This window comes from Gymnogyps californianus, chromosome 4 (genome assembly GCF_018139145.2).
Source record: "Gymnogyps californianus isolate 813 chromosome 4, ASM1813914v2, whole genome shotgun sequence".
NCBI lineage: Eukaryota > Metazoa > Chordata > Aves > Accipitriformes > Cathartidae > Gymnogyps > Gymnogyps californianus.
The window spans coordinates 45,677,267-45,698,010 of NC_059474.1; the positions used below are offsets into that span (position 1 = coordinate 45,677,267).

Below are 20,744 nucleotides of genomic sequence, written 5' to 3' on the forward strand. Positions count from 1 at the left end.
TCCTTTTTCCTTCATTTGAGAAAAAGTGTTGAATTTTTCACCACTGCTTTTCTATTATGTCCTATCTTTTCTGAGGCTTTTACTGGTTGTTTCCTCATTGAACCTCTTGTATGAGTATTGAATAGTGACAAGAAAATGTTCAGTTCAGCACAACCGAATTTATACTGTGGTCCCAAACACTACTACATTTTTTTTTCTTTTTCTTTTTGCTGTTGTGCCAGATGGATTACCCTTTTTCTACTATATTTGTTCAAGTCCACAAATGGAGCATCAGTATTGTAAACTTCTATGATATGACTTGTGCCAAAGTAATGTTGCAGTCTGTCACTGAACTTTTAAATTTTATTTTGACAGGAGCAGACCTGTAAAGATGTTTATGTGGTGGTCAACTGTTTTACTTCTTGGATGCATTTTGCTGGGAGCAGACGGGTGGCCAGCCAAAGAAGGATACAACTTTAGGCCCTATCAGCCCCTAGTAAGATTACGCCACAAGGTACAGATTATTCTCTAGCATTTCTGGCTTTTCTTCCATGATCAAGGGATAAATTACACACTAGCCTTGTCTTGTTTGTGTTTATTGGAGTAATGTTCAGAAATTAACTTTTTCAGTAACAACACTTGCAAAAATGTAGACTTGATTTGACAAGTAAACAGGAGCTGTTTTGATTTGAAAGCCCAGAAATCTTTCAAAGATGGTGAGCTAAGCTCTGTTCTAGTTTCACAAACTAGAGATTATGTATATCAACAGAAACTCAGAGAGATAACCAGGAGAGGTTGTCTCTTAAAGCAACTGTTAGCATCTTCTTAAGGTGACTTGTCCCAGTACTCACTGGATTTCAGACCAAGCAGCAGCCAGGGGAAATGCCTGTCAAAGAAGCATGGCGTTGAAGTTAACTGATCAACAAAAACTTGTCTGCATGAGGTAGATGTTCACAGTGCTCGCTGAAGATAGGAGTTTTGAACTGTGGCATATTGCAGATGTTTCCTGAGATACTGGGTTTCCCAGCTTCAAGCACCATATATCATTCAAATTTTGCCTACCTGCCACACCTTTGTCATGAATCCAGGACTCCCAAAACAGTTCTCAGCTAACAAATCCTGCTCTTCCTCTGGTAGCTAGAAGGGAAACTGCTGTGGTGGTTCTGTAAAAGAAGGAAAAGGGCTGTAATATCTCCATGGGCTGTCTGAAGCTAGCATAGATCTGATCAACTTAGTTTTTTTCTTGGTATGGTAGTCATGGGAGCAATATCTGAGGAGGCCAATTGTGATGATGATAAAACTTCTTTTCCCCCTTCTTCTGAATCTGGGTGCTTCAACTAGAAAGTCTGAATTATAGCCAGAAACTCTGAAAGTTAGTTTTGATTAATGTTTCAAGATCTGGCTACTTTAATTTCTCAATACTTTTTATGAAAATATGAAAGCTATTTCTTCTTGGTCCTCAGTTCGAAAAAAATAGTCCACTATCAGGTGTTACTATCTCAGCATATAAGGAGGAGAGACTGATAACTGAGTTCTCAAATGAAAAAAATATTTGCCTATTAGCTGATTATTGTATACTATGTAGGTTAAATATAGAAAGTTTCTAACAGATGGAAAATAAAATATTAAATTTTAAATTTCACTATAAAACTGTGCATCAATCAGAATAAAGAATGCATCAGGCCCCAGTCAAGTAAATATGTAACTGTATAAGCACACAGGTGTTTACACTGAGTATTTTACAAAATCAGAAAATTTGTCTAATCAGTTTACTTCCATTTGTCAGCTTTAAACAAAATAGCACACACACACCTCCTTTGAAATCTAGAAGGAATGAGAGAGACTAGTAATGAAGCCGTGGAATGAACCGCGTGAGAGAGAAATCTCATGTACAAAAAAAAACCCAAAACAAAACCACGAAGAATGTGAGAAGAATCAAGGGCAGGATGTGAGGTATAGTGAACATCATTTATGAGATTTAGATGGTCTCTGACATTAATGATTGTATGTGGAACTAATAGTATGTTGCTGTTCCTTAATAATACTTCTAATCCTCTGATAACTCTTTTATAATACTTGGACTAGGCTGTCATAAACATTTCAAGTTTAATATTGGGGATCACACACACACGCTTATGTCCACATACACATATATATACACATGAAAGGCAGAGAGACTTTTCCTCTTTTTTTCATTCCTTATATATTTTTGAAAAGCATATATAAAAATATGCATACATATAGAACAGAAGCAAATGGCACATCCTGTAAATAGATTTTGTATTTTTAAAAGAAGACAAAGCTTAAAGGAAAAGAAAATGAATGCTAGAAAAAAATATAAAGAAAAAGGAAAAAGAATAATGAAAACATAATATACAAATTTATTCTGAAAAACAAAGAAAACATGGTGGGGGGGGTTTCTAGGCAATATGTCTAGATAAAAAAATGGTTTGCTGTATAGTTCAGCTTTTGTTATTATGGATACATGTTAGTATAAAAAAACTAGGAATGCAAAACTTTTCTAAAATCAATTTTTAAAACCAGTTCTGGCACAGATACACATGTTCAAAACATGTAAATAATATGGTAAAGGAGACTTTCTGCTTCAATCAAACACTTAATATATCAAGTGCCTAGATTAAGTTATGCGAGTAGAATACTTATTACAAACAGAAGATGATAACGAATATCAGCAGAGTCATATTTGCTTTGATCAAGCAATATGTATGCAAGTTTATGAGTGCAAAGATTTAAAAAAAAAAAAAAAGTAATCACTCTTCCTCTAATAAAGGGGAATTTATCCAACTTGGATGGTAGTCCAACCAGAGCAACTCCAAATGTCAGATTGCAGAGAAAAAAAATCCTGCTGGTACTTAGGTGTTATCTTGAAAAAGTAATCGTGTTCATGGTTAGAACAGACATTCATATCATAAATATTCTGTTGTTTTAAAAGGGATTATGAACAAATTCAGCTCCTCATGCACAGAAATTACAAGTAGGCATTTAGTCTGAATGCGTGATAATCTGAACGCGTAAGAAAAGCATGCATAAGGAAAAACTTTATATATAGGGAAAAACTTTATGCATAAGAAAACACTTTTTTACTGTGAGGGTAACCGAGCACTGGAACAGATTGCCCGGAGAGCTTGTGGAGTCTCCATCCTTTGAGACATTCAAAAGCTTTCTGGACATGGTCCTGGGCAACCTGCTGTAGGTGACTGTGCTTGAGCAAGGAGGATGGACAAGGTGACGTCCAGAGGTCCCTTCCAACCTCAACCATTCTGTGACTCATTATAATACATAATTCATAATTACATATAATAAAATATAATTTAGATATTTTTTAAAATTTATATATACAACCTAACAGTTGTGAGATTTTACTGATGAAACTTAAAAAGGTTTAAAGAGATTTTTAGAAAAACATTTTAGAAAATCTTTTACAAAAGATTTTTTTAAAAGTTTTTACAAAATCTTTTAAAAAAAGATGTACAAAATGTTTCTAGAAAATCTAAATGTTATGATAGCAAAAAAGAGACAATATTCCTTAATCCACTGCTTTAATAGGTTGATAGTAAAATGTGTGATGAATTAAAGTGAGAAGTTCTTCATGTTTTAATAACAAATATTTGTGGCACAGATTTGGTTGATAGGTTGTTCAAAACCTTTTGAAATTATTTTACTTAGGAAAACATTGATATTATCTATCTTTGTACTGTCCCTTAGCTTCCCCCACAGCTTCCAAAACCCTTCTACATCTTCAATAGTTAATTAAGCCCCCTGTCTTGAATGACGTTTATCATTTACCTGTAACAAATGATCCAACTTGCATAACTTGAGACAGATGAAATATTCAATCTTCTTCAGAGGACTAACAGTACATATCAGGTTTTATTAACTGTTTTATACATCATTTATCCCCATCTTCACCCCACTGTTCTCGTACAAGGCTATTTAGCCTGTAGCTTTTCACTAATTTTCAGGCCCAGGAGGTATGTAGTTTGGTTTTTTGGTAAGTTTATGTTGGGATGTGATTCAGAGCTGTGTGGTTCCTCACATCCTGGTTTGCAGAGGAAAGCAAGCCATGCAGGTAGATCACCAGGAAGTCCCAGCATGTTTTGCCAAGTGGGTCACTTGGCTTTTTAGGGAGCTCTAAAAAATTACCTAAAGCTCCAGTTTAGAGATTAGAGAACCTTCAAGTCAAGAGATTGCCTTCATGAGTTTTCAGGTTTCTGTGTATACCTGTGTTGCATTCAAAAAATGTCTATGGACATACATTTTTCCAGTAACAGAATATTCAAATACATCATTATCCTCCTCCACAGATGGTATTGTCTGTGTTCTTGGTTTCCATAGATTTTGGGGTCTTTTTTTAGATTATTTATAATAGATTAAATATGAGGACAGATACTTTAACAATTACATGGCAATATCTCATGCTATTTTAGATAGAATAGAATGTATAGCTGATTTAATTCTTATGCCACAGTTATATGGAACTCATATCCTTCTTCAGTGGTGGAAATAACTAGGAGAATCGGTATTATTTATAGAAATTTTCAGTGCTGCAATGTGTGACAGCCTGCATCCAGGTTTTCCTTAGAAGATAATTGTGCTGCCTTTAAGAAACCAGGATTTTCACTGCCAATAGAAACCACTATTTTTCAGTCTCCAATATTACTTTTTTTGTTAAAACTGTGCAGAAAATCATAGTAAAATATGCTTAAAGTATATAGATAACTAACTTCTGAGTCTGGACTGCAATGTTTCTTTGGCTAATGTCAGAGAAGGCTGACGGTATGTGAAGTTGCCATGTTTTGGCACTAACTGAAAGTTAGATCTAGTGCTGTGGATATTGCCAATTTCCCAACTTTGCTCTTTATAGCCTTTAAATATGCAGCAATTTCTTACTGTGTAGAAATGCATTTTTTTGTGTTTAACTTGATCTGTAGGAATTAACAGACTATTCTTCAGCAGACTCTCTAATTTATCATATGCTGTATTAATGAAAAGTTCCCACTTTGAACAGTTTTCTAATTTTGTTATACATTAGTTGGAACTGCTCTAGTATTACAGTGGAATTTTTAATATCCAGTACCTAAGATGAGCTGCTGACTTTCAGGTATTAGGTTTATTTTTCTGGAAATTTTCTAACAGAAAATCTGCAATAATTTATAAAATATAGGTCTAAGAGCTTGCAGCAGTTCATGCCTAAATTATAATTGTGTCCCAAATTATAATTATAATTATGTTCATTTGGCCACGAAGATCAAAAGTTTGACTGCATCATTTATATATGAAATAGTCAAAACCAGGAAGAGATGCATTGGCTTGAACTAGAACGGAGAAAGAATATTACAAAGCACTCCTGAAAATTTTATTTTCAGTCCCCTTCCCTTGTTAAACTGCCATGGCTTACACTTACATGGTTATGCTGAAAAGTATTAGGCTATGTCTGAACAGCATGTGCATTTCTTGTTATGTCAGTTAATCCTTGGTTATTCATTTGTCAAAACACCAGAAAAGTTTGTAAGGGACTTTCCATTTGGGACTCTTCTTGTATTGCTGCTGAAGTATTGCAAGCAATTTGTTAATACCTAGGTTCCCACCTAAAATCATTAGGAAGTATTTCTAGCATCCTAATGAATTTTCTTCTTGTAACTTGCGTGACTCTGACAGAAAACAATGTTTATGCAATGGCTTCAGTGAAAAAGTGTGTGCTCTGAGATTTCCAGGTATAAATGGGCAGGCGGCAGCCGACAGAATGCTGACAGTTGGTTTCTGATTCTCTGTCAGAGGCTAAGAAATATGGAATATAGCCTGTACATTCACATGTATATTCCAGAGCATGCCAGCTCTGCGTATCTAACTCACGCACATACAACCCTCCTCTGCAAGCCAGGTGATTCACATAGTTTAGCGGGGAATAATATTAACAACAGTGCCTCATTGTGAATGATACCATTATGGGTAGGGAGTTGTTTGTTTTTAGTCTGAAGGGACAATCAGTGAAGATTGTTAATTTAGTCATCGTCACCTGGTTACCTTTTACTTAGGCCCAATTCTGATCTTATGGAGTTAAGACCATTACATTCATTATAGTCAGGGTTGTAATGCCTAACTAAGAGCAAGCACTGGCTCAGCAGAGTGGGTGGGGGTAGGATGAGCAACGCTCAGGGGAATCTGGGTAAAGGAGAGAGGGAAGAATTGAGGAAATTTGAAATTCGGCCTGGGCCCAGGTCTCAGCCTTGACTTGGGCCTGGGCCTGGACCTGGACCTAGACCTGCGCAGGAGCTTCAATCAGGAAAGAGCTTTTTGTCCAACTGAGCAGGTGGGTACAGAAGGTACAGCAAAGGGGACATGCTTTGTTTTTAACAGCTTTCATGGACATCTTCTAAGAACGGATTTTGCCATATTGATTCAAACTGTTTCCAGCCTTGTCCTTGTTTTGTCTTATTTTATACCAAAGGGCTAGTGGGATCTGAGTCAGATGTGCAGCAGTCACTCTTGTCTGTGTTATTTCTCCAGACTAAAATATTTCTTTTAACTTCCTGTGAAAAACCTGCCTCTCTCCCTTTTTCGCTCTCCCTCCCTTCTTACCATTGCTGTTTGCTGTTAAACTAGGCAGTTCAACTCTGATTCACATTAATTTAGGCCTCAGGATTAGGTCACTTTAGAGGTGTCTAGATTAGATTAGAATTAGGTCCAGTTTAGAGGTATTTAGGCAATTAATGACTTTGTCTGAATGAAACAAAGCAAGAGAAAAACATGTAGTGGCATAAGCATGCTCTCCCAGTTTATTGAAGACAAATTTGAATGTATAAGCACAAAGCACAGAATACATGTTCTGCATTTAGGTTTTTGCCCAAAGTTCTCCCTCAACTAATAGCACATTCTGTGTTATAAAGAAACACCTGTAAAATACAGACAGACTGAGTGTTCAATGATTTTATTTTCATTTAGGGTATCATAGCCAAGAAAGAAATGCACAGAAAGTAGTACTTCAGGGTTCAAAAACAGCCTGAGATTTCCTTGTGTGGTCTGGTCTCCAAACAACCTGAGGTTTATAGTTCGCAGTGTTTATCTGGAAAGTATGTTTGCCTGCAGGATCTGAGAAATCATAAAATTTGATCCTCTAAAATCCTCTGTCCTAGAGAGTGAGAAGGTAGGAAAAAATCCATTGCAGTAATATGCAGCAGTGAATTCTGAGGACTAAGAACAGAGCTTTTCCTGAGCATGTCAATGCTGCTCTCAGCTCTAAGGTAACAAGAGAATTTTCTTCCTTCTGAGGCTCCCTGAACACAGTATCTATGTCCTATGCAAATTCCCAGATTTCACTTAAGTAACAAGACTCACTTTTTCTTTTTTTTTTTCCCCTGTTAATCATTTGTCTAACTGTAGTCAAGAAGTCTTATGAAACTTTTTTTATTTTATTTTGCTTTTCTCAGGGAGAGGGAGTATGTTCTGCATTCTAATCTGTTTTTTCCTGTGGGCAACAGCATTCAAAAGGCATGGCTAATATTTTTAAGTCCCATTACAATCATTGTATATTAATAAGCTGATATCAATTAAACATGTTATTTTTGCTATCTCTCACTACATGCTCAAAGCATTTTTTGAAAAAGTCTTAGCAAAGTTGCCTGTAAAATCTCTCTGTAAAATTTCTTCAATAGTTCTTCTTCCAACTAGTCATTGTGGAGGGAAAAAAAGGATGTCAAAGTCTGAGATTAAGGCAAGTGTGAAGTTCTTCTTTCAAGCTGCTTGCTGATGCTTCCATTGCTAATTTATTCGCAACACCTAGCTATAAACTTTTAGTCAAATCTATGGGGCTAGTGAGGGAGAAAAGGTGCATCTTTACTATTGCACTGAACCTCTTGCTGTACTTATCTTTTGTGTTTTTGTTACTGAAAATCACCACTGTGGAAAAGATTGATCTCACCCAATTATTTTAAAGGATGATGAAATCCATGTGTATTATCTACCTTTTGATTAACATTGCCTTTTTAATTTCACGTCAGCTTGGTAACAAAGAATAAAATATAAAGTAGTGGTATATGGAGGTAGTTATCTTCTATAGTACTCAGCTTGGCCTTCTCTCATTGCTTTCTAGGAAGAGGATTTCCAGTTAGCCTCTGAATAGATAAGACAATGGTTTTTGGGCCTTTCTGGTGTTTGGGAGTTGATGCAAAGACAATCTGTATCGGCTATCATTTCTGATTAGTATGTTTTTTCATATTCTATTACAATGGCAAATCATCATCACAAATTGCAATCACAGTAGTAGCAAAATAAAACCAGAAGAGATTTGTTTTATGTATTACTTGGGATGCTTTGCTCCTGCTCAAATTTGTGCAGTTTGGATTTCTAAGATCATGAAAGAGGCCAGATACTTGAAGAGCGTGTTTCTACATAAGTTTGTGAGATCCAGCTCTTTTCCATGCCTTCCTTGCTGACTCTTGTTCTTCAGATCCTCAAGACTACTCTGTATATAATTCAATCTCTTTTAATTTTTTTTCTATCAGCCAAACATTTTATTTTATTGTTTTCCACTGCTGCTTTTTCTCAGTCATTTTTCCCAAGGATTTAATACCTATTTTCATTACCTAGAAGATGTAGAGTTTTATTATCTTTATTAACCTTTATTATCTTGGTTCGTTAAAATGAAAGCATATCCTGTAGCATAGACAGTGCTTATAATGTGAAAAATAATATGCAAAAATCAATATACAAATTTTATTAAATAAAGAACATGACGTATAATAGCTTTATTGATGTGCAGACAAACTGGGACGTACCCCAGACTCATTTTTTTAACTAAATAACAATCTAATTAGTTTATGGTTCGTTTTTCATCTTTCTGATTCTAATTAGCTATTTAAATTCGGTTTTAAGATGAAAATAATTATGTACTTTAAACATTTGTTTTAAACATCAGTATATTGTGCATCTATACAGTGATACATTCCCAACTAAGTAAATGCAGCATTGACATATAGCAATAATGTTTTGTAAGAAAACTGTTAATTACATTGGGCTTGAGTATAAAATTAAAGTACAGTATTTGTGTACAATTAGACTCCTTTTAAATTGGCTTTAATTAGATTGACTAAATATTAGGTCTTACATCCATGACTCTTAAATATCTATATTTTAAAACATCCTTAAGACTTTCAGTCCTATACTTTGTGTGGCAGAAAAACAAGTTCAGAAAAAATTCTCTCTCTTTAACACTAGGAAAATATCTCACTAGTTTTAACACTTCTTCATTGGTTAATTTGTCCTAATTATTTTTTCAGTAGTAATTTTGAACTGTGATAGTTTTGCTGAGAATGTGATGTGCAGTGGGAGCACAAGTCTGGTGTGTTTTGGGTAAAACCATATTTGATGAAATGCTACTATACCTTTTTTTTTTTTTTTTTGCTTTTACAATATCAACTGTCCTGATCTCATGTTACCAAGATATCAGGTTAAACAACCCATCTGTACTTCATGTGAACCATGGCTTTTGTTATCTTGCAGTAAAAGTATTTGCTATCACAATATGTAAGCTATTTCTCTAGCGTTTATTTTCCTGATCAGTTTAAATTTTTTCATTTGAAAGCTTTGCAAAGGACCCATGGTAAGAAACATAGATCTGTGTTTATGTATATTAGGTTTAGGTATATTTGATTTAGATTTCTTCAGCAACCTTTCCTTTTGAGAATTTTGTAACTGGAAAACTCTGTGACTTTATATCCGTTTTTTATAAAGCAAATTATCAGTACGAAAGTCTCATAGACTTCTGTCCTCTCACCTTGTGGACCTTTGTTACTGTAGTAGTCTATGCTTACCTTAAAAATGCCTCCAGTTCTGGGTAGGGTGACTCTGCATAGATTACAATAGTTGTCATGACTTCTTATTTTTACTCTTCCTCTTTTATATTTGCTGGTAGGATTATATAAGTAGTCCAGCTCAGGGCATTCTATTTGTTTCTGATAACAGATTCCATGGTAAATCTTACCAGACAAGAACACTACATCCATCAGTACGCTCAAATCCCTTCAGCCAAGAGCTAAGGGAATGTGAAGTCTTTCAGTTTCAGATTTATTTTCCATAAACAAATAAATAAAACCAAACAGCAGCAGCAGTAGCAACAACAAAAAAACCCAACCCCAACCAACCAAAACAAAACAACCTGCAAAAAACCCCAACCCCAAAACACTGGTTTTATTTGCCTTTCAAATAATGGGGCTAAACGTTAAGACACCCATTGAAAACGTTAAAGGTTTTGGTAGCTCTGCTCAGGCCTGACACATAAAGAAAATGGAGAGTCTGATGACAACTTAATTAAAAGATGTCTTAATTATGTCTATTTTGATTGTTATGCATTGATATGACTATGCTTAAATGCTTTTAAGAACACGGAAGGTTAAAGCCTAAAACATAAGTCAAAACAAAGATCTCCCAAACTTTAATAATAAAAAAAATGTTACTATTTGACCTTGTTGAAAGTGATCCAAGAGATGAGCATGAGATTATTGTTTTACTTGACATGTCTTTTTAGCTCTTCGGCATTTTTAAGTTTTCGTTTAATGTAGTTTGTTAACTATGCTACATTTATACTGTTCATATAAGTGAACATGTATCAACAATGCAATATATGAACCATACATTTATATGAACTACTAAGTATAATAGCAATAAATATTTCTTTAACATTGCATGATATTAATAACATCTGCTTGATGATTATTGTTAATTCTATGAAATAACTTTTTGCAATTGAATTCCCCTACTCAATGCATTGTAACAAAATATTAGTTTGAATTAAGAAAAATCAAACAAGCTTATTCCTTCTGTGTGCCCTCTTCCCAAGAAAATAAACCAAACAAAAATCATCAGTCATTTGTTTAACATGTAACCTATAACTCTGGGTATGTAACCTGAAATAAACAGCCTATAATTCAAGTGTAATTTCTAAGGAGAAGTGAGGTCTATCACTCTCCTGAGGTATCAGCACAATCTTCCATTCTCTAGAGTGGTTCATGGAAATGCTATTAATTTCTATTAGTCTTACCTGAGGATTATACTCATATATCAATGCAAGTAATACAGAGTTGATATTACATTATCTTAATAGAATTTATTCATCTTTGTTGGTATATCTAACATTTGATGTTACATCATTTGATATAACAATTCTACTAGATAAAAAAGTACATTAAAATTAATAGTAACTATTGTATTACAATAAGTTATTCCTAAAAATTCTGAAAGACCAATCCCATTGCAATTGAAAATTTGTGTTGTTTTTTTTTTTTTTAAAGGTCTGAGAAACAATTGCATTAGCTAGTCTGACTTTCCATACAAAGGTCTCCCATTTATGTCTGTATTCCTTCATTCCTCCTGTAAATGGGGCATGAGTAAAGCATGCCTTTCAAAAAAATTACTGATTCTTCAAATACTTTCTATACCGTAATATTTTCAAATAATTTCCCTTGACGGTTTATTATTAACAATTAGTAAAGAACTGAGTTTATCATTTGGATATATCTGTGTTCTCCTTCCAATGACTGCTTCCCGATATCTACTCCATCATTAGACAGAATGCAATGAAAGTCTTTGGTTTGGTGCAAGGAAATGTTTGCAAGACATTATTCATAGTTTATTATTAAAAACAACCCCTACTTTAGCTGTGTCTACTAGTATCAGTCTAGGGCAGGGAAGAAAAATAGATGTCTTTTTAACATATAGAGAAGGAACTATAACTAAAAAATACCCTATTATCAATTAGATTAGAACTTCAGATATTTACTGAATTGCTATTTCAGCTCTCTGCACACTCTTTTTTTTTTTTTAAAGCTACTTGTTTCCAACACAAACTCCAAGAGAATATAACTCAAAGCTTTACGATACATTGCCTACTTCACAGTAGGGAGACTGTAACCAATTGTTGGTATATCTGTAGTGTATATAGCTTTACTTCATGATTAATTTTGAAAAGTTAGCTGAAATTCAACAATCTAATACTGAGCTAATCTTGAATTTTCTAACATTCAATATAAAAAAAAAATCATCTTAATTTTATTTTCTAGTTTCCTAAATGTCACACGGTGGGTAATATGGTATAACCTTTCATCAAATCTCTGGTTAAAATGAATGTATTCCTCAAATATATAGTTGAACACTTTACAAAAGGGCAGGTGCAACTGATTAATATTCATATAATGAACTTCTCTTTTCCTTTGCAATACTACCTCATCTGCCTTTGTAAGATTAATAGTAGAAACAAAATATTATTCCTAGAAATTTCTCAGCATATTGGTTTTAATCAACACTGGTAGATATACTACAATTTTACCCATAATTATGTCCTAACACAGACTAAATATTACTTGCATTCCTGGATTATAAGAAGGTAATTGCTGTTGATGCTTTCGTGTCTATACTCTCTAATTGTCATTCTTTCTGCAGATTTTCTTTTATCTAGACAAAAATTTGCAAAGAGGAAAGATAAGATCTGAATGAGCCTCAGACAGGCTGAATAATAAAATGCAATGCACATTATGTGGTTTTTAGAAAATTACACTTTAGAAAATTACACTTTAAAAACATCTCTGAAATTTAAAAAAAAAAAAAAGGTTTTTAGGAAAATTACTCCCATTAATGTCAATGGGAATTGTGCAGCTAAGATCCATCTGTACTTTTTTTGGGGGGGGGGGCACGAAATAACACTATATTGTCAGGAATTATAATACTTTTCAGTAATTGTGAGGGTACCTGGAATTTTAGGAGCTCACATGAGGGGGAAGATAATAGAATACCCATTAAATACTGTCCCTTAGAATTTCCAGTGATAATTCTGTATGCTAAAATATTGCCTCTTGGAGATCTTTCTCCCCCTTCTTTGTCTACTCAAATCTGGAGTATCCTCAGTTTCAAAATAAATATATATGCTGAATATGATTGGCTTATAAGCTATAGGAGATAAGTATATTCATCTACAGCACCTTATCAACTGTCCTGTGTTATCTCATTTCTTTCTTGGTAGGCTGCAAGAAAGTACATCTTACACTGTCTATACATGGGAAAGCAATTCTACACTGAATGTCTGAGCATTTAAAGCTTAATGCAAAATATGCACAAATAGCAGTAATCTACTTCTGTATAGCCATCATTTTCATAGCATTCCTAGCTCCTCCAACCTAGCTGGGGAGAGTTGTAGCCTGGATTTGACTACATAAATTGGCTTATGCAACCTGCTGTATATAGGCTGTTTTGGTCATAGTGGTACATGTTTCAATGCAAAAGTATATACTTCTTCCGCTGCTTAAACCATGCATTAAATGTTTTAATGATTAAAGCATTATAAAAACAGCAACACTGCACAGCCATATAAAATTAGTAAAACCTTTTTCTGTCATGTGCTATGAAACTGCTTATAAATTTAACATGTATTTGGTTTGTCATCAAAGAACAAAGATGAAATCATCATATTAAACAAGCTATAGTTATGTTGTATTTCTGTAAGAGTGAGCTGCCTAAGAAATTTACCCAGTGTAAGCTTCTGTGCATATTCTGTTGATTTTTTTTTTCCTATTCAGTTCAGAACTGTGCACAGTTGTTTTAGGACAATTGTCCTAATGAGAGCAGTGTATGTATGTAAGGGTAACAGCCTGTGGAAGAATTGATCCTTAAAGTCAGCATGAAGATTTTCTTTGATTTTTCCATTTTAAAAAAGACAAAATTTGGAAAACAGGCCCTTCTCTGCTTCAGTAAAATGAAGGAAAGACTATATTTGGCCTTTGCCTATTGTTTTATTGGGCCCATAGAATCCTCAAGATTCCTCTTGGACAAGATCCTACATTGGAAATAAAAAGACAATAGAAAACTTTACAATCCTACTAAATAGCAATGTTTTAGTGAAATAAGAATCCTTGAATTTAAAGATAAGATAAAAATCAAACTACTTCTCAGCTTCTTTTCAACTGCAATAGTAATCAGGGCATATAGGCCTAACTCTAGGGTGCTTATTTCCCTTGGGAGCTACCTGCAGCCTGCTGCACGCAGGTCTTTTTACACTACGCAGCAGTTCTAGGAAATGTGTCCACATGAATCATGACCAATTCTACCAGAAGAATTGTTGCTTTTAAAATGCATTAATCTTTCTCTCTCTACCTATTTTGGAAAAGAAGTATGATTTTGTAGAATGTACCACATGGTGTATACATTTGGTGTATACAATGTTACTGTGACATCAGCATTAAGCTACTTCAGTTCAGTTGATACTGAAGAACATTAGGAGTTAGACTGTAACTTGAGCCTAGAGCAATTGTTTCACCTTGAGGACGAAGGCTTTGTCTGCTCTGCTTTACATGGTCCAAGGCTGCCTTTAACACTAGTATGAGCCCTACCGACACATCTAGGTGATTTGCTTAAATGCACAGTCAGACATGCCTAAATAGAAAGACTATGGACTAGCCTTTGTGTAGAGCTTCTATGGACGGAAAGTGGACAGAAGAAAGCGCATGCTTTGTTGAAGCCTGGTCTGAAGATAGTTTTCCTTGAAAGTTATATAGGCATAGAAAAGATGATGTGGAAATTTTGCATATCTTTATTTCTTCTCTGCTTCCTTTTTGCTTTGAGCGTTTGTAATTTGCTGCATGCAAAGAGGAACAACTGCTTCATAGTCCCCTTCCTGGGTCTGCCATGATTGTTCTTCATATTCCTCACGGATCTAAATCAGCAAATCAAGAACCAAATCAGCAGATTTCACAGTTCCCCCCACCTCTGTGGTTGGGTTTTTTTTTTGTTGTTTTGTTTTTAATGAAACAAATCTTTCACTCTTGTATCTAGGCTTCCCAAATACTGTTGGGTCCCTTTCATAAGGGTTCATGAATTCAAGACTTCATCAAATTTTCTCCAGAGGTCTGTAAGGCTTACTCTAAGACTGTAATACCTAGTAATACCTAATCCTGGAAATGTCATTAATTCTGAAAACTTCAACAGCTTTATATTTATCCTTATCTCTGCTTAGCCACCTTGCTCCACATCTTGTTTCCTTCACACAATCTTACATTCATGTGGTGCGTTGATGGATACAAGAACAACCTGTGGCATATTATTTTCCCAGAATTTTCTGCCATAAATGGTGGCAATCTCCAACAAGACTGAGCTGTCTATGCAGAATACCAATGCAAGAATCCTGTTCCAAACTTAAATTACAAAGTTCTCTGTAGTAAATAGTGTTCTGACAAGAGCAACAGGAAAATGGATCACTTTTTGCTCATTCTTTCTTCCTTACTGTAGTAAGCAAGGCTTTGCTTACTGCTACTTAACAGAATAGCTTTACAAATATAAATGTTGTTGCTTCTGCTTTGCACGCATTTTTAGTTTAAATTGCAATTGTACTGCGGTTGCTGAGAGTCTGATGAAGTCTGGTTCTGTGAAACTTTTTGGAAACGCAAGTGTTCAGCATAATGTCATTGACCAAATTGGTTCTGAGAATAGTTTGCCAAATTGTCTTGTGCTATATGTGCACCTGCTCTTTCTATGGCTGTGACCATGCTACTATTTCATCCATGAATAAAAAGTTTCTGTACATGTATAATTCAGATTTCTTGTAATTAAAGCTGTTGTATTAATATAAGCTAATATGTTGTTGTTCAACTACCATAGGTTGTATATGTTTTAACAACATGGTAGAAATAATTATCTTGGTACCTCTCTCAATGAAATATTATCTCCAATAACAATTGTTCCTTTAACTATTTTTTTTTAAGTTACTATATAGTAACAAAGTACCCCTGCTGCAGAATGAACATTAAAGGTAATGAATACAAAACTAATTTTCTGCATTTTAACTACATTTTATGTTATGACTAATGATACATTTTCATTACAAAATGTTAATCAAGCAAATAAGTTTGCACTCCCTCTTTCTTCAGAGTTTCTGTAATTAATGGTTTATGTTTATTAAATTATTTTAATTTTTGTCAAATATCAAGGACAATCTACCATATGTTTTAGACTAATTAGCACTTTGTTTATTTTAAGAAATCCATCAATTCAGCAGCTACTTTTTAAATAGAGCCAGCATGGAAAAGGAGAGTTTGCCTGAGTTTTGCAAGAAAGAAATAAGGCTCCTCCTCTTTATCACTAGCCCACTCTGGCAGACACATACCCAGATCCTCAGCAGATGATTCAGGCACAGAGATGAGTGAGGTTCTAGATGCAATATAAGTATGTAGTTTGTCTTTTAAAAACACAGAATTAAGTGGAAGTCAATATGCTTCCATGTGCAACATCCATGGTTTATAAGTACCAACTCTTCTTTCAAAAAGAGAAAAACAAACAGAATGCACGATACATATTTAAATGGGGCTAAGAAACTAGCTTTACTGTTTCGAAAATGGCTGGTGGATTTTGTTAGTCCTCGAATATTACCTACCTTTACACATTAGCGCTGGTCTTTTTTTATAAATAGCTGTGTACCTTCTTTGGAATCACTGTACATTAAGAGTCCCTTTGACCATGCTGTTCTACTCCCCTTATTGCTAATATGAAGCCCTTTTTCTAAATAAAATTTGATACTGCGCCAACATTATTTACCAAACATGTCACTTCTGAACAATGATGAAGTCAAAATGTTAGGATGTTTTAAGAGATATTGATACTATTTATGTGTTAAGACAAAGAGAAAATAGCACTAGAAAAGGAGCTTTTATACGTTGCAAAACATTTCTGTGTATATTTAAATCGGTTACTTTACAGAGCCGAGTTTGATATATATTGTAAACAGTTTATAACTTATGATTTGCCAGAATAGTGATTTGTGTGGTCAGCCATCCATGATCATTTTTAGTTCACAAACACAGCAGAAAATTTGACATTTTCTCCACTTTCATCTACTGTGCTTTGAAAAGTTTACATTGAATTCAGTCTGTTGGACACACAAGAAAGATTTCTTTACAGTTCTAATATGTTCTGCATCGAAACATTTCATCAGGCTGATACAATGTGATGCAACACAAAACCATGCAAAGCCATGCAACTTGTCTGATTAATTTGGTTGGGAACTGTTAAATTCAAAACCATTTTGCTATATTGAAGCAGATAAAAAATCCTGGGATGCAAGATGGTTTGTTCTGCCTACAGATGACTTGTAGCAATAGATAACAATATCATACTGTGGTTCATGTAATCATTCCAGTGTTATTTAGACAGTAAATATGACTTCTTCGATTGTTAACAAGTGAGGTGAAAATATTTTGTTTATATATCATAATGCAATACAGGAGAAAAATAACAGAAATGTGTGTAAAAGCAGGTCTATTAACTCTTCCACACCACAGTGTTTATACAGAATTAGCGTGTTTTACTTAATACAGTGATATTTGCACATTTACATGCTTTCTAATAGCATATGGGTAGAAATTTTTTATTTTCAGGCCAACTAGCATCACAACCCTAGCATGCTGCAGAAATGCAAGAGGAAATATCTGTCATGATGAACAATTGTTTGTTTACCTTTCTCACATTCCAGGATTCTGAGAGGTTTGTTTGTTTGTTTGTTTGTGTCCCATCAGGACGAGCCGTTCCTATTTCCCTGAGCATCTCAACTTAATTTTCCCAAGTTATAGGTGCTTATAACATTTACTCACTAACATAAGTCATTGCTTCCTAGTGGTTTTCTACATAAATTAATTCACATACTTTATCTTTTAATAGTAAGGAAGAAACCGGATTTAATGCACCTTCAGTATAATTTTTTTCTGTATTTTTTAACTCTGTTTTCAGTTGAAAAGTCTAATATTATAGCAGGCTTTCCCTAGGCAGAAGGCTAATTTCACAGTTCAGAGATGCTACACTCAGTCTAATCACTGGTTAATCTTGAAATAACTTGAGGCTCACAGACTTCTCTTTCTATCTGGATGCACTTTGCTGCTACCAAGGGTCTTGCTGGCCCAAGGCATATCGCTCTGAGGCTGGTCTATGATCTGCTAGCAGAGTTTTTTCTTAGTAGATTGAATGGCAGCTTAAAATTAAAATTTGAGTCTTTTGAGAAAACTAAACCATGAAAAGCTGCTCAAAAATCTTCAGCTGAAATTAAATAAAATAAAGATATTAGAAAAAAATAAGGTCTTCAAAGAAAATGAAAGATATTTTCAGCTAATGCCTTCTTTCCTTGAAATTTGGGTTTTTTTGGAGTCACTGAAATCTTAACACATTCCATTAAAAAAAAAAACAACCTTTTTTTTTTAAATTTCATCTGAGTCATTTTCTCTCCTCTCCTAACTTTGCCGAGCTTGTTGCACTCTGTTCTCCCTAAAAAGTCTTTCTCATCCTTTTTAGTGTTTCTCTTCTCCTTTGATACCAAGATTTGTTTTTTAAGATTGCTTTCCTGCAAGGCTACTCTGATCTAGTAATCAATGCTTGGATTAAGTCTTCAGAATCTACTTATTGTAGTGTAAGCTGCAGACACTATAAGCTTTGCAGCTTTGTTAGAAAGAAATTTCCTTTCTTCTAATTGCAAACTAAAGGAAGGGAAAAAAGACTAGTGAGCTTTGTGAGACTAAACAGTGTTCATGGAGCCTATAAACTGCAGTTTCTGAATGCTGACATAACTTGGCTACATCTTGGCTCTAAATCCTTTTTTTTTAATAAGCACAAACTGCTTATCATGAATAAGATTCCACCAAGTTTACACTGGCCTGTTAAAGTCCAGTTTCTCTCTCTGACCTCTAAAGAGATATAAAATGAAAATAAAAACAAATTCTCCTTTGTGAAGACTAGAAGAAAGTACTAGATAGATCTAAACCAAATGCTGACTGTAGTTTAAAAAGAAACTTCAAAGGAGTTAAGCAATACTAGAACTCTCGCTTTAGTTTTAGTACAGCATGAAAACCAGAACCGCATGAAAATCAGAGCTTTAGTGTTACTTGTAAATTCAGTCTGTCATATCATATCCTGTATTTCAGGAAATACCATTCATTGTATTTAGGAAACATTAAGCATGTATGTGAAAATGCTTTACAATCTAGTACACCGTATTTTATTGTCAATAAAGGCAGAAGTACTTTTTCCTTCTTTTTTTTTTTTTTTTTTAAATATCTGACCAGTATTTTTAATGTAGTCATGGAGAAATTTGAAAACATACTTTCCAGATAGGTACAGGTTTTGACACACTTCTTTTTTTTGAAACAACAAGAAAAAAAGTCATTGACTTCAGTTTGTAAGATCAGGTTGCAGGGAACAACACAAATATTGCATCACTACCCATATTATTTTACAAAATGAGAAAAGTTGAAACAATATGTTTTAGTTGTTTGGAGATTAGATGGCTTCATTTTTTAAGTTAATGGTAGCTAAATATTTCTATGTCCCTGTGAATTATAAAATACTTTTGCATTGTTGATTATAGCTTTATTTCTTTCATCAGTTTCAGATCTCCTTGGTAGAGTTTAAACAGCTATGTGAGTGCACAGAATTAGTTTCAGGTGATATTTTTCTATATCACTCAGACAAAGATAGGTAATAAGTCTTATTCTGAAATTATTTGCATGGTAACTGGGAAAAATGCTATCAAAAGGTATACTATTAAAAGACATAAGTATTGGCGTAGACATTAACTTTTTTTCCATAGATTTATATGTACAATCTGGACATATTTAAGACTAAATGAACCTGATACGAGCACCATAATAACAAATCCTTGGTGTACATAGATAGAATAAAACAGCACAATTAGTACTGAATTGTAATCAGTACACTTTCTTTTTTATCAACAGGTTATAGATTGTTAAAAATACCACTTATAAATTGCAACAAAAGCAAAAAGAAAAAGTTATGACTTCCTCTTTTTGTTCAAATTAAAAAAAAAATAATCCTGCAATAGAAAAAGAAATTTAGAAGTGTTTTGCATTTAGCCTATTCCCAATGCCATTTTTTACTGGTATAAGCTTATAAAACAGCCAACTTTTGAAGAATTGCAGTACACAAAACAAAGAGCATCTTTTTGAGCAACTATTGTGTAAAATCAAAGTTTGAAATTTTGGGGACAGATTACTGCCTTGAGTAAATTCTCACAGGTTTTTCTCAAGTCATTGAAGACAACTAGCTCAGTGTATATTTAACATTGAATATCAGGTTATGCAGCACATTGTTTACTGTGTTCATTCTCATACAGGTGATATGAAGGTGTTTAGTGAATACACGCAGTTACGTACAAGTGTGCTATTAGGAAAACTTCTTGAGTTACATACTTTCAAACTTTCATGTTACATGGACTCCAGCATTTCTGAAGAAATAACCGGTTGGTCAGAAAATAAAATAAACCTAAAAATCCAATTAGGAGAACATGCTATGGTAGCAGTTATTGCTTGAGTGGGAAATAATTCTTCAATGTTTGCCAAGCAAATAACAGGATGTGTGTCAGACAGTGAAATCAAAATGAATAAATGGAAGAGCTGTCAACTTTAGTTGTAGTTTCAGAGTATTCAGAGTGAGTCATTTGGTGAATGAGCTCATTGAACTTGTTGCTTTTTTCTTTTTTTTTTCTTCCCCAATTTCAGTGTGTATTTTACTTGTTTGTTTCTTATGAATGAGTTTTTACTACTAATACTAAGCAGGGAAATCAGGCTCTTTACTAAGATATTGTTATAATGTTTTAGATACGGAAAGTAGAGCATTTAAAAAATACGTTGCTTAAAAAATAAGTTACTACGTAAATATACCATTAATTTTCAAATGGATTTTCATACGAAGTTTTAGCATGTGAAACAAGT

The 20,744-nt window shown here is 34.1% G+C and overlaps 1 protein-coding gene across 1 annotated transcript in view; it reads left to right on the plus strand.

Moving 5' to 3' along the window:
- Window positions 1-20,744, plus strand: part of FSTL5 (follistatin like 5) — a 438,275-nt gene that overhangs the window by 138,137 nt on the left and 279,394 nt on the right. Inside the window, exon 3 of the mRNA XM_050895669.1 lies at window positions 355-493. Within this exon, the coding sequence (XP_050751626.1) occupies window positions 371-493 (123 nt within the window). The 5' untranslated portion in view covers window positions 355-370. The remainder of the gene's footprint in view (window positions 1-354; window positions 494-20,744) is intronic.